This window comes from Tupaia chinensis, unplaced genomic scaffold (genome assembly GCF_000334495.1).
Source record: "Tupaia chinensis unplaced genomic scaffold, TupChi_1.0 Scaffold000279_1, whole genome shotgun sequence".
Taxonomy (NCBI): Eukaryota; Metazoa; Chordata; class Mammalia; order Scandentia; family Tupaiidae; genus Tupaia; species Tupaia belangeri.
Window position 1 is genome coordinate 520,422 of NW_006159762.1, and position 22,209 is coordinate 542,630.

The 22,209-nt window shown below is 41.5% G+C and overlaps 2 protein-coding genes across 10 annotated transcripts in view; both read right to left on the reverse strand.

Annotated features, from left to right (window-relative positions):
* The window catches only part of TMEM225B (transmembrane protein 225B), a 53,181-nt gene extending 37,523 nt beyond the window's left edge, over window positions 1–15,658 (reverse strand). Inside the window, exon 1 of the mRNA XM_027772509.1 lies at window positions 15,550–15,658. The gene's annotated coding sequence lies outside the window, so the exon portion shown is untranslated. The remainder of the gene's footprint in view (window positions 1–15,549) is intronic.
* Window positions 981–17,099, reverse strand: ZNF655 (zinc finger protein 655). 9 transcript variants are annotated; one of them, XM_027772502.1, is made up of 5 exons: window positions 16,849–17,099; window positions 15,550–15,712; window positions 14,294–14,362; window positions 5,381–5,485; window positions 981–4,701 (listed from the first exon to the last, which is right to left on the reverse strand). In XM_027772502.1, exons 2-5 carry the CDS (start codon window positions 15,683–15,685, stop codon window positions 3,305–3,307), a joined length of 1,707 nt encoding a protein of 568 aa, XP_027628303.1. In that variant the 5' UTR covers window positions 15,686–15,712; window positions 16,849–17,099; the 3' UTR covers window positions 981–3,304. The 9 variants fall into 9 exon arrangements, with proteins under 9 accessions (XP_027628303.1, XP_027628305.1, XP_027628304.1 ...); XM_027772504.1 differs by lacking the exon at window positions 16,849–17,099 and adding an exon at window positions 16,653–16,841; XM_027772503.1 differs by lacking the exon at window positions 16,849–17,099 and adding an exon at window positions 16,643–16,841.
* Between the last annotated feature and the right edge of the window lie 5,110 nt (window positions 17,100–22,209).

The window sequence follows — 22,209 nt, forward strand, 5'->3', positions numbered from 1 at the left end:
AATACCTATATTCGTCTGTTCCTCTATAAAATGAAGCTCCCTTGCAGGCTTGCTTTGAAAATTAGATTTGAATAGGTATATACCTACATACGCATGTAGGTAGGTGGAGAGATAGAAGACAGATAAAATAATTTAAGTCTCTACTATGAAATTTATATGTCCCTTTTCCTTTCAAGACCAAAGGGAGTATGAACACAAACTCATATTATACTGAACCAGTATCTTTTTTGTAGTTTTTTTGCTATAGGATGCATGCAGAGAGACATTTTCCCCGAAGGGAGATGGCCATACCACAATCCCTTCTCCAGTCTCTTCTTGGGATTTTGGGCATCCACACACATGCACCTGGTTTGATTTTAAAACCTCCAAGTCTGGGAGTCAAACCATGAAGCCAGCCATATGGGACCCAGCGCCTTAATCTGCACACCACTTGCTGACCTAGACCAATATGTATTTAAAGAGGCAAGTTAGGGTCAGCTGGTCGCATAGCAGTTAAAGTGGCTGGATCCCACATGGCTGACTGCATATTCAAACTCCAGGCCCAGTGCCTTGAAAAACATGCCAGGTGTGTGTGCAGTATGACCAAAATTCCAAAAGGAGGGAGAAATGGATGAGAAGGGACTCTAGTATTTCCATCTCACATGGAGGGGGAGAGGGTCCTTCTCACTTTCCTTCTATCTCTGTCTCTCCTGCACTCCGGCAAATTTCAAAAAAGAAAAATGTATTCCTCCTAAATCTACTAAACCTCAGGCTATTTACATTTATGTACCAATGATGTCCCAACTGAATAACCCTTTAAATCCTAAAATTCCACTTTTATTCTAGAAGTCTGTGGAAAAGTAAGCTTTGCATTAATACAAAAGAGTGATCTACTCTTCTTATCATGAAGCAAGTTTCAGAGGAGAACTGAGCTTCAGACAGGAAGGTGATTCCAAGGTTCCCAAATGCTTCCGCTTGAGGCCTTCGGATATGGTCTGAAACAGATTCTCAAGAGTATCAACACACATCTTTATTCAAATGGAAGTACAAAAGCACATTCCTAAAGCCAAATGCATACATGTGATTTTTACATATCCTATTTAGGGATTACTTATCCTTTTCCATAGTCAGAAGAAAGGACTACTGGTCTCTATAAGGGTATACATGTTTGAAAGAAAAAAAAAAAACATGCATATTTTTCATTTGCTTTTACATTTAGCTCAATTCATCTGTATCAACTTTATTTAGATTCCTAAGTTGCCCTGATGAGAGCTTATGCTTGGTGATTGCAAAGAAGTAAAATACAGTGGCAGAACTATCCTAGAGGTTAGCCACAAGAGGCCTATAGAGTGAACAATAAATTTTTATATATTTGTGGAGGATCCTTAGTGAAATAACTCCTGAATTATGGAAATCTCGAGTGCTGGATTGGCAAATAGAATTTTAAAGCATGTCTTATTCACAAAATGTTATTAAGCTTAAGGTGGAAATATAATAAAATGTTTTGACATCACCTAAAGAATCATGAACTCTTGCTAAGTACGTGATAGTGACACCGAACTCTAAAGTCAACATCTATGATCACTTTTACTAATCAAAAAAGCATGTTATTTTATGTTATTTTGTACTCTATTAAAATACAAAAATGTGATAATGAATAAACAATTATACACAAAGCTCCCATACTTCAAATACTTTCCTGAATTGATGAGGGGAGATTTGGAGAAAGGGGGAATGGCACAGATCCAAACAGATAAAGAAGCAATCCTAATGGTTAAAATTTTAACAAGAACAGAACTGCCACTTTTTTAAAAATACTGTCTCTAGAGATGTTACATACGAACAGCACATCTTTGTTGTAAGGCTGCATATCCTTATGAAGCTAATTTTTTCATATGTTTGCACTATCAAAAGCAGACCTGAGCATTCTGCTGGCCTTTGACAGAGGTATATAAAAGAATTCTACACATTCTACATGCAAAATAGGCACTGAGTGTATCCAGGCCACCAGGAGTCTTGTTGGCTTCCTGATGTCCTTATCATCTCTCTTAGAGGGCTGTGGATGCAGATAAGACAGCTAAAAACCTAGACATCATTTGGAAGTGTTTAGCTGCCTGCCACAAACTCATGGGAAACAGAATCCCTCATACTTAAGAATGAGATGGATGTGGAAATCCAATTCTTTTAAAAGAAGATGTTTTGCTTTAGAAAAGACAGCAGACCAGCAACATTAAGTAGGAACGGCATACTTGCTGGTAAAAAACTTAAAACTAGGAAGCCATCATAGGAAGGTGCTTAAGCAACTGGAGAAATCAACAGGAATCCAAGTGTGCGGCTATACAGAAATACACATAGGGTCCTTAGAAAAGAGCAGCCCAAAGAGTTTGTTTTAGAGGGAACTTGGGCTGAGAATAATAGAAAAGTAAAATGAGCTACTTCCCAGAAGTTGATGTGTTTGAACACTGGTGCATTAACAATACCTTTAACAATTTCTTAGGGAAGCTGTGAACAACTAGAACCAATTTCAGAAAAAATAACATGTGTATAGGCCATATTAAAATTAAAATAGCTTAAATGAGTTCTATAAATAAAATATGCACATCTACTCAGATCACTTTTTCTAATAAAAGAATGCCATGAGAAAATGGCTCTGCATTCACCAGGCCACCCCTCAAACCAAATTCTTCTGTAATGAAAAAGATTAAGACTATATATTAACAATTTCATATACAAATAATCAACAGTTTTCTCTATAACTCTCTGATGTTGCATAAAGCCTGAAATATGGTGGCAAATTTTTCTATTTGCATCGTATCAGATTCTTATCTAGTGTGGACATTCTTACTGGGATAAAGACCAGATGAAGGTCTCTTGAAAGATTTGCCACATTTACTATATTCAAATGACCTTTCTTGGGTATGAACTCTTTGATGTTGAATGAGCACGGGATTGACTGAATCTCCTCACACATACACATTTATTACATTCATAGGTTTTCTGCATGGCATGAGTTTTGACACTGGACAATGTAGTTTGACTGATGGCTTTTTCACAATAATTTCAGTGATGGAATTTTATTCCAGTTTGAATTCTCCAATTATGACTAAGGTGTGAAAATAGCATGAATAATTTACCACATCAATACATTCACAGATTTTACTGGTAAAGGTCTTCAATAATCAATTTAAGAGTTTACTACTGATACCTTTCCTGTAACATTCAGAGGGTTTCTCTGTTGTGAATTCTGATGCTGAGTAAGGATTGAGCTGTGACTGAAGGCTTTATCACATTTAGTATACACATGATCTCTCCCTGATATGAACACTCAGATGTTGAATGAGGCATGAACGTGACCAAACGTCTTCTGATGTTCATTACATTCATCAGGTTTCTCTTTGGTATGGATTCTTTGATGTTGAACAAGGTGTGCTCTCTGACTGGAGTTTTTTTCCCATGCATCACAATCAAAAGCTTTTTCTCTGGTGAGGACCTCTTGTTGCAGGATAAGATCTGAGCTATGGCTGAAACTTTCCTCATAATCATTACATTCAGACGATTTCTCTTTCTTATGTATTTTGTGATGATCGATAAGGCATGAAGTTTGACTAAAAACTTTCCCACATTCATTACATTCATGTGGTTTCTCTCCTGTGTGAATTCTTTGATGCTGAATAAGATGTGAATTCAGTCTGAAGTCTTTTCCACATTTATTACATGTATAAGGCTTTTCTCTAAAACAAATTCCTTGATGTTTAATATAGGCCAATCCACATCCATCATACTCATAGGATTTCTCTTCACAGTGGACTCTCTGATGTTCAACTAGGTAAGAAGTTTGACAGAAGTCACTGCCACATTCAGTACACTTACAGGGCATCTCTTGGTGAATTCTCTGATGTTGAATAAGGTGTACATTACGACTAAAGACTCTCTCACAACTGCTACATTTGTAAGATTTGGCTCTAGTGCGAGTTTTCTTATGCTGAATTATGTCTGAGCTCTGACTACATGATTTACCAGATGCTTCACAGGACTTTTCAGATGTTTCACATTTATATGGTTTTTCTCTAGTGTGTATTCTTTTATGTCTACTAAGACTTGAGCTCTGACTGAAAGATTTTTCACACTCTTTACACTTGTAGGGTTTTTCTCTAGTATGAATTCGCTGATGTCTAGTAAGGGCTGAGCTCTGGTGGAAGATTTTCCCACATACATCACATTTATAGGATTTCTCAGTGGTAGAAATGCTTTCCCATTTACTAACATGGGAGAGATCCAATAAGCTTTCCTTATAGTCATTATTCTGAAAATTGTGTGTTAGGTTTATATGTTCATGTTTACCAGCAGCTGAATTCTGGTTGAAGTTCATGTTGTACTTATCACTGTCATCAACATTCTGTATTCTAAGAACCCTCTGATCTGTATCAAGGGTAGGATCCAGACCAATGCCTTTTTCAGGTTCATTACATTCGTTGTTCTTGTCACTGGTGAAGGTTTTCTTGCTGATTGTTATTTGCCTAAACTCTCTCTCCAGGAAGAGAAATTTCCTTAGGATTTCCTGAAGCTTTTCTAATCTGTCCTCAGACTTACATACTTCTCTAGTCTCAGGAACTTGGGCAATATCCTGTTTGAGTCTTCCTACTCTCACTTTGTACGAGTGTGCTTCTTCCAAAATGTTCTGCTTAGGAATCAACAGCTTGTTCTCTTCTCTGGTCTCTCCATCTGATACAATATATAAATAGAAAATGCAAATGTAATCTGTACCCTGGGCTTAGAAAAAGAAAACTCAACAGAAAATTCAATGAAGTAGTATCTACAAGGATAAGAGAAGTACATTAAATCTGAAAAACAGCTACAAAAATCTTAACAGCAGATTTAAGGACATGAATAGGAGTAGTACGGTGGACTGTAAAGGATACAGGGTATAGCAGAAATAGAGTACATATTCTACTAAGGTGATAATCAGTTAAGGTGTTTCAAAGCAGATAATATAGAAACAGTTCAAAAGAATTTTAGATAAGCAACTTGAATAGTACAACCTGTGCATAAGGAATTAAATGGAAAGGGTCAACCTAAGCTAAACGAAAGGGTAGGAGTTCCCTGTACTAAGACACAGAGCTCTTCATTTTGAGTGTCAAAGCAGCTATAACTTGGCTCAACAACTGAACTTTACTTTCCTACTAATTGTATCTGATTAATTCTACCTTACTTGAATAGTATAACCTGTGCATAAGGAATTAAATAAATGGAAAGGGTCAACCTAAGCTAAACGAAAGGGTAGGAGTTCCCTGTACTAAGACACAGAGCTCTTCATTTTGAGTGTCAAAGCAGCTATAACTTGGCTCAACAACTGAACTTTACTTTCCTACTAATTGTATCTGATTAATTCTACCTTACTCACCTGAGCAGTCATCTTTTAAGCCTTCTCTATTCTTAGTTTCCAGATCAAAGACCTGCAGATCTCGCTCCAGCTGGGAAAATCCATCAGACTTGGAAATTGGAAATCCTGCTCAGAGAAGGAAATGGGATGTGGCAATTTATCCCCAGATGCTACACCAGCCACCTTTTATTTTAACTAATGGTTAAGAGAGAAGGTAAGTTCTGAGAAGGCATTAATTAGAAAGACCTGAAGAGTGAAGCAAACAAATTTCTATGAGAAGCTCAGACTTGTGCTCTAGACAGAGGTGTGTTACGGAGAAAGTTGATGACTTGGGAGAAGTATTCATTTAAACATTTTCCAGACAAGGGAATCTGGGCATGTTATGTGTACTTGTCTTCATGGAAATTATCATTACTAGTCTCCATCTGTTGCCTAAAGATCAATCTTTGTATTAGACTTGGTCTACAAGTACCAAAATTAAAGTCAAAATACAATTTTGCTGCACTGGAGAAAGGAGAAACCCAAGTACCTACTGCGTGGTAAGCTAAACTGTAGCAACAGAATCAGTGAAGACTGGATAAATATTCCAATGACCAATATCAAGAAAAGATTAGTTTCAGTGTGCATGAGGAAACAAAGAATAATAATGACATATTCTCACTCATGAGGAGCTTACACTCATGTTTATTCAACTAACATTTACAGAGTGCCTCCTATATGCAAAGTTTGCAGGGGATAAGGAACCCAAGCAAAAGGTCCATGCCCTCAAGGTTCTAATTTTCTAACTGCAAAGACAGTTACAAATAACTCACTACAATATGGTATAGTGAGGAAAGTACAATAAAAATGCATTTTTGCATAAAAAGATTTTTCTATGGCTTATGTAATGGACTGCTAGGATCTAAATGTCTTTGAAAGCAAAAGCAACAGGCAGGCAGTTTCTGAGGGGCCAGACCTTTGATATTAGTATAGGAGGTAGTTTTTCTTTTTTTGCTACAGGGCATGTGCATTCACCAGAGACGGAATTGGGGGTGGGGTGGGGTAGGGATGAAAAAGCACCCCTAAGGGAGATGTCCACATCACAATCCCTTCTCCTCCACTCTCTTCTCATGACTTTGAGCAGGCAGATACACACTGATGCTCGTTGTGTTTTTCAAGCTGCTAGGTCTAGAACTCTAATTGCGTGGTTGGCTACATGCGATAAGCCATCTTAGGTCTAGAACTCTAACTGCGTGGTTGGCCACATGCGATAACCCATCTTAGTCACCACACCATTGGATGACCCGAGATAGTTTTCATATGTATGTTCAGTACAGAAAGCTTCTGGTAGTACACAGACAAATCTAACTCAAGTTCTCATCTCCAAAAATCTTTCTCTCCATTTGCTTAATGTCTACAAAATTTGTTATTTTTTTCCTCTTATTTTGACATGTTACTTAATAGTGACATTTACAGACTTAATTTTCTTTTTTTTTGGGAGAGATTTTCACTATAGGGCGCGTGCGCTCGCCAGACAGAGAGAGACACAGAGACAGAAAGCGAGAAATCACCCCACAGGGGGGATGGTCACGCCGCAATCCCTTCTCCTCCATTCTCCTCTCTGGATCTTGGGCACACACGCACACGCGCCCGGCGTGAGTTTTAAGCCACCAGGTCCGGGACGCGAACCGTGGTCGACTACGTGGGAGTCCAGCGACATAGCCATTACGCTAACTGCTGGTTCCCTTAATTTTCTTTTTTCAGGTATTATAATTTCTATCTGACTTATAAACTCTTTCATAGCAGGAATCATGCATCTTAAATCTTGCACTTCTTTTGATTCATTTACTTAACAGCTATTTATCAACCACCAACTTTGTGCCCGAGTGTCAACATATTCATAACTACCCAATTTTATAAAAAGGGCAATGGACATGGAAAATACAGTGAACCAATAGCCATCCCCTTGAAATCCTATGTGAAAGATTATGAGCAAGGACTTCAGAACAGATATAAGAAAGGCATTAAATACTGTGTTTAAAAATTCCTGTGAGTGTTAATAGAGTCACCTCTCCTTTTGGACACTTACTTAAGGCTCTCCAATTCAAATGAAATCGTTTTGTTAAGTTTTGTTAAGTATAGCATGAAGTAGCAAATATGTTTGAAATTCTAACACAGTTTGCAACTTTTAACTTTGAGTGAGTTATCTTTTTTATCTATCCAGGTTTTGGCCATAGGGTACCTGTGCTCACCACAGACAGACAGAGACGGTAAGTGAGAAATCATCCCCCGGGAGGATGGTCACACCACAATCCCTTCTCTTCCATTCTCCTCTCAGGATTTTGGGCACATGTGTGCCCCACGTAATTTTCAAGTCACTATGTCCAGGGCTCAAGCCGCACTCAGCCATGTAGGAATGCAGCACCTTAAACACCATGGCACCTGCTGACCCATGAAATATTTATTAAAGTATTTCTCAGTATTTGAAAATTAAAATAAAATTTGGTTATTTACTCTAAAGCTACACTTAAAACACCATCTGCAAAACAAAAGAGGTTGTCTTTATGTGGGGTAAGAGTTTGATTTGATTTGTGTTTACAGGAATATTAGAAGGTGTAAGGAAAAATGCCTGGCAGGCAGTTAGCGTATACCACTATAGTTTAGAAGAGAACAGAGTTTAAGATATAGACTTAAAGTCACCTGAACTGGGGCCAGCAGATGGCATGGTGGTTAAGGCACTGGACTCCCACAAGGCTGACTGCAGTTCAAGTCCTGGGCCTGGTAGCCTGGAAAAGTGGGCATGTGTGGATGCGTTCCCAAAATCCCAAGAGGAGAATGGAAAAGAAGGGATTGAGGCATGGCTATTTCTTGGCGGGAGGGGGGTGATTTCTCACCTTCTCTCTCTGTCTCTCTTTGGTGAGTGCACATACCCTGTGGCAAAAACCTAAAAACAAAACAAGACAAAGTCACCTGTATCATCAGTATCATAAACAATATTAAGGTTCACTAAGCACTCAGTAGGTGCAAAGTATAATGCTGAGAACTTTACAAATTTCTAATCATTTAGTTCTCACAGTAACTTCATGAAATAGGAAGTATTGTTGTACTCATTTTACAAATGGGAATATTAAGGTTGAGACAAGTTAAGTAACTTGTCCAAGATCACAATATTGGTAAAACTAGGATTAGAACTCAGTCTTTCTTTCTTTCTTTTTTATTTTTTTAGAGGTTTTCACTATATGGCGCATGCGCTCGCCAGACAGACAGAGAGAAAGAAAGCGAGAAATCACCCCCCAGGGGAGATGGTCACGCCGCAATCCCTTCTCCTCCATTCTCTTCTCGGGATCTTGGGCACGCAAGCACACGCGCCCGGCGTGAGTTCTAAGCCACCGGTCTGGGACGCGAACCGCGGTCGACTACGTGGGAATCCAGTGACATAGCCATTATGCTAACTGCTGGTTCCCTAGAACTCAGTCTTATTTCAGAATCTGAATTTTGGACAATCTACTAGTAAAAAATAATGACTGTGATGAAATCTATCCCTTCTTCCAAAACACATCCAAAAAAAGAGCAGCAGACAAACCTATTTATAATTGAATAAAAGGTAAAAGTGATAAAAATGACAGAGAAAAAGTGATTAGAATAATACATAGACAGGACCAGGAGATGACATTATGATTATGTCGCTAGACTCCCACATGGCCGATCATGGTTCAAGTCTCGGACCTGGAGGCTTGAAATTCATATCATTAGCATATAGACAATCCATTAAAAATATTTAAAAACACAATATGTAGTTGGACTAGTTATCGTCTATACTCAAATACAGAAACTTCTTGACTTAAGATAGGGTTAAGTCCATACGAACCCATCGTTAGTTGAAAATACTGTAACTCAAAAATGCATTTACTACACCTAACTTACCAAACATTACAGTGCAGCCGAGCCTACCCTAAACATGCTCAGAACTGAGCTACAATTAGTAAACACTAGTCTACAATTGGGCAAAATCATCTAACACAAAGACTAATAGTGTTGAATATCTCGTGTAATTTATTGAGTATTTGTAAAATATTTGCAAGTGAGAAACAAAATGGTTGTATGTATACTTGCAATATGGTTTGTACTGAATGCCTATCACGTTCACACCACTGTACAGTTGAAAAATCCTAAGAAGAACCATTGTTAAGTCAGGGACCGTGTATAGAGCATGGGCTTCAGAGACGGATCTGGGTCCCAAGCTTACCACTGACTCCACTTAATTTTTCCAAGCCTCAGTTTCCTCAGATATAAAATAGGAGTATCATTATCTGTTCACAGGATTATGGTAAGGATTACATGAGCTATTATACACTATAGCATCTAGTAACACATTGGCTGCTTAGCAAATAGAAATAGCTAGGATAGCAGAAAACATTCTGTGCAAAATCACAACTGTCCACCACAACATCATATTCAAAAAGCAAGGGGTATATGCCAAACATTCCCAATCTATCAGCCCGCCGTGAGTTCTAAGCCACCGGTCTGGGACGCGAACCGCGGTCGACTACGTGGGAATCCAGTGACATAGCCATTATGCTAACTGCTGGTTCCCTAGAACTCAGTCTTATTTCAGAATCTGAATTTTGGACAATCTACTAGTAAAAAATAATGACTGTGATGAAATCTATCCCTTCTTCCAAAACACATCCAAAAAAAGAGCAGCAGACAAACCTATTTATAATTGAATAAAAGGTAAAAGTGATAAAAATGACAGAGAAAAAGTGATTAGAATAATACATAGACAGGACCAGGAGATGACATTATGATTATGTCGCTAGACTCCCACATGGCCGATCATGGTTCAAGTCTCGGACCTGGAGGCTTGAAATTCATATCATTAGCATATAGACAATCCATTAAAAATATTTAAAAACACAATATGTAGTTGGACTAGTTATCGTCTATACTCAAATACAGAAACTTCTTGACTTAAGATAGGGTTAAGTCCATACGAACCCATCGTTAGTTGAAAATACTGTAACTCAAAAATGCATTTACTACACCTAACTTACCAAACATTACAGTGCAGCCGAGCCTACCCTAAACATGCTCAGAACTGAGCTACAATTAGTAAACACTAGTCTACAATTGGGCAAAATCATCTAACACAAAGACTAATAGTGTTGAATATCTCGTGTAATTTATTGAGTATTTGTAAAATATTTGCAAGTGAGAAACAAAATGGTTGTATGTATACTTGCAATATGGTTTGTACTGAATGCCTATCACGTTCACACCACTGTACAGTTGAAAAATCCTAAGAAGAACCATTGTTAAGTCAGGGACCGTGTATAGAGCATGGGCTTCAGAGACGGATCTGGGTCCCAAGCTTACCACTGACTCCACTTAATTTTTCCAAGCCTCAGTTTCCTCAGATATAAAATAGGAGTATCATTATCTGTTCACAGGATTATGGTAAGGATTACATGAGCTATTATACACTATAGCATCTAGTAACACATTGGCTGCTTAGCAAATAGAAATAGCTAGGATAGCAGAAAACATTCTGTGCAAAATCACAACTGTCCACCACAACATCATATTCAAAAAGCAAGGGGTATATGCCAAACATTCCCAATCTATCACCTCATTTAACCAGGATATTGTAAGCATCTTTCTAATGCTATCATCTAATAGGGCACCTGCCACATTGACCCATGTAAAATGTTACCCAGCCCCCTTTCTTAATTCTTTTATTTTTCTTAACCCTTTTTTCCTTCTATTTTTCTTAATCTCTGGCACTAAGTCACAGGCAATTTCCCTGAAGTCAGTTACTTATTTATCATCAATAGAATGTTTCTTTTTCAATTTGGAAATGAAAATGATCTATTTTTTACTCAGTTCTATACTGTGTATTTACTACTATATAATAGAAGCACTCGGGACCAGCAGTTAGCGTAATGGCTATGTCGCTGGACTCCCACGTAGTCAACCGTGGTTCGCATCCTGGACCCGGTGGCTTAAAACTCACACCGGGCGCGTGTGCGTGCATGGCCAAGATCCCCAGAGGAGAATGGAGGAGAAGGAATTATGGCGTGGCCATTCCCCCTGGGGGGTGATTTCTCACTTTCTGTCTCTCTGTCTCTGTCTGTCTGGCAAGCGCACACGTCCTATAGAGAAAACCTCTTTAAATAAATAAATAAATAAATAAAAAGAAGCACTTAACCAAAAGACAAATGTTTGGATGTCTATTACAAATACAATCCAAAGCTAATGCCATCAGAAAAAGATGTGAACTGTAAAGGGGGACGGCTAAGTCAGAGACTGAGTTATAAAGCCCTTATTCTACAATCCCAAATGGTACATTGTTAATAAATATATAAAAAAATAAGAAAAAGCCTTCCTAAAGATCATAAAAATAAATAACTGCTAAGGAGATACTGCTGTCACAAAACTAGATTGAGTAGCAGGGTTTCTCATACACATGTGTGCAAGGTTATGTGTGTGTGTAGAAATGACAGGGGAAATGGGATAAAATTCAGTCAAACAGCATGCTGTGTGCTATTAAACTGCTACAAAGTTTCTTTACTCCAAAAAGTAGACAGGTTAAACTGTTGGAAATTCTGTAATTATTAGGTAAAATCAACAGCAGTTTACAATTATATACATCAGTTTATAGGTTACATATTTACTAAATATACATTCATGTTGGTGCCCTGAAATTAATAATAAACTCTTTTGACCTCCCATTTCCCCTCCATCAAGGACAGAGCTAAGGAATACTTAATCAGGAAAGGTAATATAAATGCATCAATGTGTATAGCACTGTGAAGAATAAAGGGGAGGAAAGTAGGGCCTGGAAGAGGGATATATGGACTTCAAGGAAAGAGAAATTAGAATGTTAAACATGAGGATAGCCCATGGGTCATAGGAAAGCTAAGTAACATCAGGGCCGGTCATGTTCACTGCAAAAAAGCAGGGGGACACAGCACACAGTCCACATTCTAAGCAATACGAAAAGACCGTAACAAAGGAGCTGAAGCTGAACTGTGTGGTTTCTTTGAACACAAGTAAATGGTCATCAACCATGGTTTCTGAATGATCCAGGTTCAAAATGCATTTGGTTGCAACGGAGGGCTTCCTTGGCTCTTTATATTATAAATTTAACAAATGTCATTTGAGGAGCTGCAATTTTACATAGTGGTAACATCCTGAGGAGCAACTATTCCATCAATCAAGTTTAGTATCTTACAATCGTGGAAAAGGAGTTTCCGAGCAGGGACGAGCAATTTCGATGGGTAGCCGATACTTGGGCCATCTCTTGGAGATTACTGCTGTAAGGACTGCAAGTGTTTCTCCAGAGAAAGCACTTGCCTGGGTATGACTCAGGGCCGGGCAGGAATTCACACTATGAATCCGGGTGGTAGGAAGGCGGAGAAGTATGCCTACAAAGATCAAAGAGCCAGGAATGGAAAACACACTAAAAACCTTCCCAGTGGGCAGGCTGCTTCCCCACAGATAAGACAACCTCTTGAATCCTGAGTGAAATCAAAGAAACAAAGCAATACCCTGGATGCCACAAGCACAGACACAGTTATTTGTCTTTAAAAAAAAAAAAAAAGTGGGAGGGAGGAAAAGTACCATTAAATATATTCATATATATATAAAGAATGGAGAGATAGGCTAAAAAAAAAAAAGAGAGAGAGAGAAAGAAATAATATACCAAGGAGGTTGCCAACAACCCCTCTGATGTTTCTCAACAGAACTACAGGTTTTCTAATTCCAACTGCCAACTGTACCATTCAAAATGACAAAGGAGAGAGAGGGTATAAGAAATTACCCCACCTCAATGTATAATAAATGTCTGAGACTTCTACTGCCCTGGGTGTGGTTATATGGGATTATTACCCTTGTTCTCATAGTGAGGCTGCCTTTAAATGAAATCTCTCAAATTCTGCCTGCTTAGAGATGAATCTGCAAATCTTAAGGGGTGAAGGATTACTCAACAAGGACTTGAGCCTATCTTTAAAAAGATATTTCTTCTTCCTAGGAAAATGGGAAACTCTCAGACACAGAGGCACTGATATACCAGGGAGGTGTCTGGTAAGGGGTTGAGAGGTCACCCTGGAGACTCTCTTATGAAAAAGATATAGAAGGTAAGAACTAAGGCAAAGCACAAGCAAGTTTCCCCTTGCTAACAGGAAACAGATGCTCCATAAAAGCAGGAAACACAAACTGAGGATCAGGAGGAGAATGTCCTCTCTTGACACCCCAAAAGGAACCTTAATTACCCCTTCCAGAGGAGATGACCTTAAAGATAAAGGATCTGAAGGTTCTAAGACCTGGAATCTGACCCACACTCTAATGACCTTCTCAGAGACCTTACACCTACTCAGAAACAAGGGAGAAATCCAAACAGATAAATTAAATAATAAGGAAGACAGTCCTTACCCAGTGAGACCACGTTCCCATAATTCTCTAACATCACTTCTCTGTAGAGGTCCCTCTGAACAGAGTCCAGGCATCCCCATTCCTCTCGAGTAAGGTGTACAGCCACATCCTCGAATGTCACAAACTCCTGAAATAACATATCCTGGCTCTTCTGGGGAATGAGGCCACTATAGTGCCATGGCCAGAGAATGAAGGTGATGATAGAGAGGGTATCCAGTGTGTATTTGTGTGGGGAAGAAGGGAAAACAGATTAGGACCTTAAATCCTATAGCCTTTAAAGCTCTAATAAATGCCCATCACAGTACCATGGACAAAGAAGGAACAGTGTGCGCTCATGGTGTGGGGGAGGTGGGAAGGTGCTTTGTGTTAAGTCCAAGTCTCTGAAGAGGATCAGTGCCCAAAATCGGGTCTGCTATTAGGAAAAAAAAATTCCAGGCAAAGTTTATGGATGGGATGAGGGAGAGGCCACACTTAATCAGCAGCAAAGGTCCCTGAGGAAAAGCGGAAGGTTCCTCAGCTCACCTGGTACCTGGCTGTCAGGAGCGCAGCTGCCTGGTTTCCTGGGCTTCCCTCGTGGGGAAGAGCAGGCACCTGGGAAACAGATGGAGCTGAGGAGGAGAAAGGAGCCAAGAGTGAGAGCAGCCCCTCTCCAGGGCTTCCTTTCAGAAAAGGCCTCTTCAGCCCAAGGGCTGTCAGCAGGACCCTCCTTCACATCAATATTCTAGTAAAACTATTGGACATTAATCAAATATTGGGTGTGTCCACACTACTTCTTCTCGGTACTTGCAATGCCGTCCTTACACGTGTTTAGACCTGTGACGCAGGATTTTATTATGAAATTCTTTATTTCATTTTATCCTTGTGACATAACATTCTTCTTGCAGAAGGGTAAGCACTATACCTGTTTTGCAGATGGGCAAAGCAAAGCATACAGACTTGTAGTGACTTGTCCAGGCCAGGGTTATTTACCAGACTTCTAACCATCTCTCAGCCTGTTCTGCAAACTTCACTAAGCCTTTAGCAAATGGGCACTGTCTCTGGAACTAGTGTGTAAGACGCCCAAGAACAAGGAACGGTCAAGCTTCCTCCTTTCCGCACTCCCACAATGTCCCACAACACTCTACACACTGTGGCACTCCACCTGCATTACTGATACACAAGTCGTTTCAGGCACTGAAGTTGGCCATAAGCAACCCAAGACACAGTTCTTACAAAACTAGCAAAAATAAAGACAGACCATCCTATCTATACAATACATAAAAATGTGATTTATAGTCAATACGTATTATGTATATACAAGCATGTGCTCAACCAAAGAATTAAATGGTTGCTTTCTTCTCCAAAATTAAGATTAGTCACAAACACTGCAGTTTCAACAGACTAGCAGGTGGCAGAGCTCACAAAGTCATCAAGAAGAGAGAAACTAAGTAAAGGGAACAGGGGGAGGGAAAGGTCCTGAACCTAAGAGGAAGTGAGAGTCAGGCAAGGATTGTGAGATATGGCTAAAGCAGACTATCTTAGCCATTAAGGTTTGCTGAGGAAATACTGCCAAAGTAGACGGAGTGACCACTATTTTACCAATTAAAGACAAGCTGTCCTTAATAAAGGGATCAAGAACGGGGCTAAACTGAATCACATATGCCCCTCCCTTCCAATTCCCACTTTAAGGGCATTCTAATTTCAAGCTCCTACCCTTTCTTATCCCAGGTTCTGGAGCCCCTTCAGGAATCACTTTACACTCCCATTCTCCTGGATATTAAGTACTGCCTCTGCCTTACCCCCAGTCAGTCCCTGTTCCATGTCGGTGTCCTGCAGGAACTGAGGCTCTAGGGACAAACCCTCAGACGGGGTCTCCAAAGACTGAAACTGGACCCTTGGTGATCCTGCTACTTCCTGGGCCGGTATTTCTTCCATCCCTGTTCTGGAGGACAATGATCATCACTGTAGGGTGAGATTAGGAGAAATTATTGCAATAAGTTAAAGTATCCCATCATTTTATATCTTCAGAACTTAGCAAAGTATCTTATGCACTGTAGGTACTCAATTTTTAAAAAAGCAATCATTAATTATTAACTACCCAAAGAAAACAAGAGAAAGAAAAATGGGTACTACTCAGTTTCGAATACTTCAAAACTAAGTCATATGATCCAAATATGAAGGTTAATTTGAACTCCACTAATTAATTTGTGATACTAAAAAAAGAAAGTCAACACAATACTATTCAATGGTGTAGTTTTCTAGTGGAAAGTTCAAAATATTTGAAACAACATTGTTCTCTGGCTTAAGTCTGTTACCAGAGAAATTTAGTAATTATGATTACTTACTATTGTTTTTAAAGCATACTCTTTAGGAATTAATCAGTAACTCTGTCAGCTCCGCTTTTAATTACTAAATGGGCTTGACTAGTAATAAAATCCCACTTTTGGGTTTGGCCCCTTTGCTAACTCAGACTGGGGGAGCAGGCCTTTTCCCAGAACCCTAATAACACAGGGAGGTGCAATTCAAACAGGTTTGACCGGCGTCCTTCAAAGGCAAGGACGTGCCTGGGTTCCCGTCCTCCTTCCTCAGCCCTCACCCGGCTCCTAGCAGGGTGCTCTGAAGGCCTAGCCCAGCGCAGCTCTCTCAGACTGGAGGAGCAGGCCTTTTCCCAGAACCCTAAGAATAACACAGGGAGGTGCAATTCAAACAGGTTTGACCGGCGTCCTTCAAAGGCAAGGACGTGCCTGGGTTCCCGTCCTCCTTCCTCAGCCCTCACCCGGCTCCTAGCAGGGTGCTCTGAAGGCCTAGCCCAGCGCAGCTCTCCTCCCACTTCCCTTTCTGACCAAAGCACGGCCCCAAAAAGGCGAGGCGGGCCATACAGACCCAGCTCACACTACGGCACCGTCAGTGGGTCCTCAGTCGGCGGGACGTCCAGGCAAAGCCGGACTGAAGAGAAACAGGACCGCGCACCCGGACCTCCGCGCGCTCCAGGGAACTGGAACCGCCCTCTGCCAGGCCCGACGCCTCTTCCTCCTCCCGGGGAGGCGAAACCTGAAGCCACCCCATCGCCAGCCCAGAAAGGCTTCCGGGGGACTCACCCAGCCCAGGGGCGGGCCTGGACGCTGTCTGGTTGCGGACTCACTCTCTCCCAGGCCGCCTCTGCCTTTCCGGGGCCGCTCTAGACTGCCCGGAAGCAGGCGCTTCTCTGTGGCACCTCCGGAAGCTGATGACGGGCCCGGGATGAGGGCCCCGGATGAAGGCCCCGGATGGGGGTCCAGGTTCGGTCCCGCGGGCCGTGGTAAGGAGGCTCGGTGACGTGGGTGTTACACGTCATTCTCCGGTTCCACCGCCCTCCCTGCTAACCTGCTGGTCGCCTGTGGCCATTATACCAGTAATAGTAATACGCGGCAAGCTTTGGGGACGCTCCAGCCAACTTTTGAGGGTCCCCGCAGGGCCGTGGCGGAGCCCAGGGATGGCGGAGTGAGGAAGAGTGGCCGCCCTGATGGTCCGACAGCTCTGAGTTAGCTGCTCTGGAACTGGCACGAGGATGCCTGCACAGAATACAAAATAACACTATTAGAAGACTGGGGTTGGGGAACCAGCAGTTAGCGTAATGGCTATGTCGCTGGACTCCCACGTAGTCGACCGCGGTTCGTGTCCCGGGCCGGGTGGCTTAAAACTCACGCCGGGTGCCCAAGATCCCTAGAGGAGAATGGAGGAGAAGGGATTGGGGCGTGGCCATCCCCCCTGAGGGGTGATTTCTCGCTTTCTGTCTCTATGTCTCTCTGTCTGGCGAGCGCACGCGCCCTATAGCGAAAATCTCTAAAAAAAAAAAAAAAAAGACCAGGGTTGCCGACGTCCCAGTGATATGAGGACACAAAATTGTGGGATCAGAAGCCCTACTAAAGTTCTGGGAAAAGCACGGGTGGAGTGGGTGGCATTGAGCACATCGGAATGGGAGAGAGACTGAAGCACTGAGACTGGAAGACAGCTGTGCTCCTAATGGAAAGACTGAACTGTAGAAGCGGGATAGGTAAAATAATAGTGTACAGGGCAGGGCCGGCAGAGTGCTGGCACAGGAGCCTTTAGGTCATTGTGAGTCCCCTCGCATTCCTTGTTCCTTGGAGAATGTGATGATTTGGGGCGAAAGCCCCCAAATCCCAGCAAGCTCCTTTTTTTAGTTTTCCTTTTTTGTATAGACTGACAAATTAATTACAAAATTTTAATGTTAAAGATTTACAATTGCCAAAACAATTTTGAAGAATAAAGTTGGAGTACATACGTGATTTTAAGATTTATTGCAAGCCAGGCCGTGACCTGGACGTGAGCTGCAATGGTCGACTGTGTGGTTTGAGTCCTAGACTGCGTGGCTTGATAAACACCAGGTGTATGTATGTGCATGCCCAAAAATCCCAAAAAGAGAGAGAGATGGAGAAGGGACTGTGGCATGACCATTTCCCATGGGGGGGGAGGGGCAGAGGTGGTCACTTTCTCTGTCTCTCATGAACACACATGCACTCTGGCAGATTTAAAAATGAAAAAAAATATTTATTTTTGAGAGGATTTTGCATGTGTGCTCATCGGAGAAAGAAAACGAGAAATTGCCCCCCAGTGGAGATGGCCAACAGCAATCTCTTCTCCAGTCTCCTCTCAGGATTTTTGGCACACATATGAGCCTGGCATGAGTTTAAAGCTGCTGGGTTTGGGTTTCGACCCACAGTCAACTACGGGGGAGTCCAGCATACCATTAACCCATCTGATTTCTCATTATCTGTTCCTCTGTCTCCCTGGCGAGTGCATGTGCCCTATAGCAAAAATCTCTCAGGGGGTACCTCACGCCAAGTGTGTGTGTGTCCACTTGCGCATGTGCCCCAGATGCTGGGAAAATGGGGAAGGGATTGCAACATCACCATCCCCCTAGAGGGTGAGTCTCACTTTCTCTGTCTCTGTCTTTCTTTCCAGTGAGCACATGTGTCCTAAGGCAAAAACCTCTTAAAAAAATTTAAATAAAGCTACAGTTGTCAAAGCAGTATGGTATTGGCATACAGATAGACAAACAGATCAATGGAGCAGAATTATAGAGTTCAGAAATAGACCTAAAGTACACATTAGTTCATTTTTTTAGAGTTTTTTGTCTTAGGGCACATGTGCAAGCAAGGGGGTGGGGGGTAAGACAGAGACAGTGAGAGGAAAAGAGAAATCACCCCCCGGGGTATGGCCACCCTGCAATCTCTTCCCCTCCATTCTCCTCCCAGGGTGGGTGGCTGACATGCACTTTTTGTTTTTCTTTGAAGAATTACTTTATTTAATTTTATTTATTTATTTATTTATTTATTTTAATTTGACCAAAGAGGGACAGAATGAGAGAGAGAAAGGGAAAGTGAGAAAGCAAGCCGCCAGGTCCAGAACTTGAACCGCGGTCGGACACGTTCGGCCATGTGGGAGTTCAGTGACATAACCACTACACCATCTACTGGCCCCATGCATTAGCTAATTTTTTATGTTACTAAGGTTGTTCTGCTACGAAGCAGGCTGAGCTGAAAATTGGGCCCAGGATCTGTTTATAATAATGGCAATAATGCACAGGAGACCAATTATAAAGACACCACCCAAAAGTAAAGGACAAGTTATTTCACCTTGCATCTCTAATCCCAAAGACAGTGCAGTGTTTAGTGGACATCGGGATTTTGGAGGCAGCAATTACTGTGTTTTGGAAAACTTTCAGACCCTGTATCAAGTGACCTAAAAGGCTTCCACCTTTTAGTGGAACTCAGAGCAAAAGAGGGCTCTATAGTAAGTCCAGGTGATGGTGCAGAAGTATGTCTGCTGGATATAGATGCCGTGCAAAAATATCTGGCAAGCTCCAACAGGAGAGTGTATTAGTTTACTAGGGCTGCTGAAACAAAGTACCATCAAGTGGGTGACTTAAACCATGGAAGTTTACCAGCTCACAGTTCTGGAGACCAGAAATCAGAAATTAAGGTGTAGCTCCTTGTGAGAGCTATTGAGAAAGAATCTGTTCATTTCTCTCCCCCAGCTTCTGGTGGTTTGCTGGCTATCTTTGGCATTCCTTGGCTTTGTATTAGCATCACTCCAACCTTTTTATTTTTTTTTCCCCAAGAGATTTTTGCTATAGGGCACGTGCACTTGCCAGAGAGACAGAAAGCAAGAAATCACCCCCCAGAGAGGAAGATCATGCCGCAACCCCTTCTCTTCCATTCTCCTCTGGAGATTTTGGGCATGTACACACATACACACACTGCATGAGTTTCAAGCCACTGGGTCCAGTACTAAAACCATGGTCAGCCATGTGGGAATCCAGTGACATAATCGTTATCTCATTTGCTGGTCCCACATCATCCCAATCTTTATCTTCATCTTTACTCGGTGTTCTCCATCATCATTATTCAGATTTCTTTTTATAAGGAAACCAGTTATATTGGATTAGCAGCCCATCTACTCCAACATGACTTCATCTTAAATGATTACTTCTACATCCATCCTATTCCCAACTAAGATCACAATTTGAGGTACCAGCAGTTAGCGTAATGGCTATGTCGCTGGACTCCCATGTAGTCAACCACGGTTCGAGTTCCAGACCCAGTGACTTAAAAACTCACGCTGGGCACGTGTGCGTGTGTGCCCAAGATCCTGAGAGGAGAATAGAGGAGAAGGGATTGGGGCGTGGCCACCCCCCTGGGGGGTGATTTCTTGCTTTCTGTCTCTCTGTCTTTCTCTGCCTTTCTGGAGAGCACACATGCCCTATAGCAAAAACCTCTCCGGAAAAAAAAAAAATCACAATTTGAGATATTGGGGGCTAGCTCTCAACATTTAGATGCAGGGCACAGCTTAACAGAATCACAACACTAATACCTAAGGTTCAAGAGCAAAGACCTACCTTCCAAGGCAAAAAAAAAAGAAAGAAAGAAAGAAACAGCTTCATCTGAAGAAGAGGCTTTAGGAGCCAGCATTTGATGTGGTTGAGGCACTGAACTCCCACATAGCTGAATGTGGTTCAGGGCATGGATCTGGTGATTTGCTTTCTCACTTTCCCTTTGTCTCTCTGGTCAAATTAAAAATGAATAAAATTAAATAATTTTTTTTTTTTAAAAAAAGAGGCTCTAGGACTGGCAGATGGCATGGTGGTTGAAGCACTGGACTCCCACACCGCTAACCGTGGTTCAAGCCCCAGACTTGGCAGTTTGCTTTGTCACTTTCCCTCTCTTTCTCTGAGTCTCTCTCTGGTCAAATTAAATAAAATAATTATTTTTTTAAAAGAGGTTCTAGTTTGCTAATGCGTTCCATAAAGGCTAAGAATTTGACCTTGGGGGACCAGCAGGTGGAGAGGTGGTTAAGGGTACTGGACTCCCACATGGCCAACTGTAGTTTGAGTCCTGGACCTGGCTGCTTGCTTTCTCACTTTCCCTCTCCCTCTCTCCCTCTGTCCCTCTCTGGTCAAATTAAAATAAATAAATAAAGTGATGAATAAAGTAATAAAGTTAAATAAAATAATTATTAAAAAAAAAAAGATTTTGACCCTGGACTGTTCATAACAATTCCACCTCAGCTGTTTATCATGATGGTTCCAGAAGTATGTCTGGTGGATGAGCTGTGAGTTTTGTTTTGTTTTAATTTGCCAGAAGGCACATGTACTTGCCAGAGAGACAGAGAGGAAGAAAGTACCCCTCACACACCACAGTGGGGCATGGTCACACCACAAGCTCTTCATTTCTCCAAGCTGTTTGAATTTTGTCATACATATATGCACACACAAGTGTTTGGTGTATTTTTCAAGCTGCTAGGTGATAAAGGAGCAAAGACACACTCAGCTGAATTATCGAAAAGAGTCATGGGGAGGTAGAAAACAATTAATCAAAGCTTAGAATGTAATTCAGGATACCAGCAAGTCATTAGTAGGCTCTATAACAGGTGTCTGTTCCTTTTATGGACTTTTCCCATTACTGGGCTCCACTACACACTTATCTTAGAATTTTTTTTAAGAAAGATGTTTGCTAAAAGGCTCATGCACTCACTGGAGAGCTAAGAGGGAGATAGAGAGACAGAAAGTAAGAAGTCACCCCCTGAAGGAATGACCACTCCTCAATTCCTTCTCCTCCATTCTCCTCTCAGGATCTTGGGCATGCACATACGTGCACCTGGCATATGTTAAGCTGCTGGCCCAGACTCAAACCACGGTGGACTATGTGGGAGTCCAACAATATAAACATTACACCATCTGCAGATCCCAATAAATAATTCTTTTTTTGGGGGAGAGATTTTCGCTATAGGGCGCGTGCGCTCACCAGACAGACAGAGAGAGACATAGAGACAGAAAGCGAGAAATTACCCCCCAGGGGGGATGGTCACTCCGCAATCCCTTCTCCTCCATTCTCCTCTCGGGATCTTGGGCACGTATGCACACGCACCCGGTGTGAGTTTGAAGCCACCGGGTCCGGGAC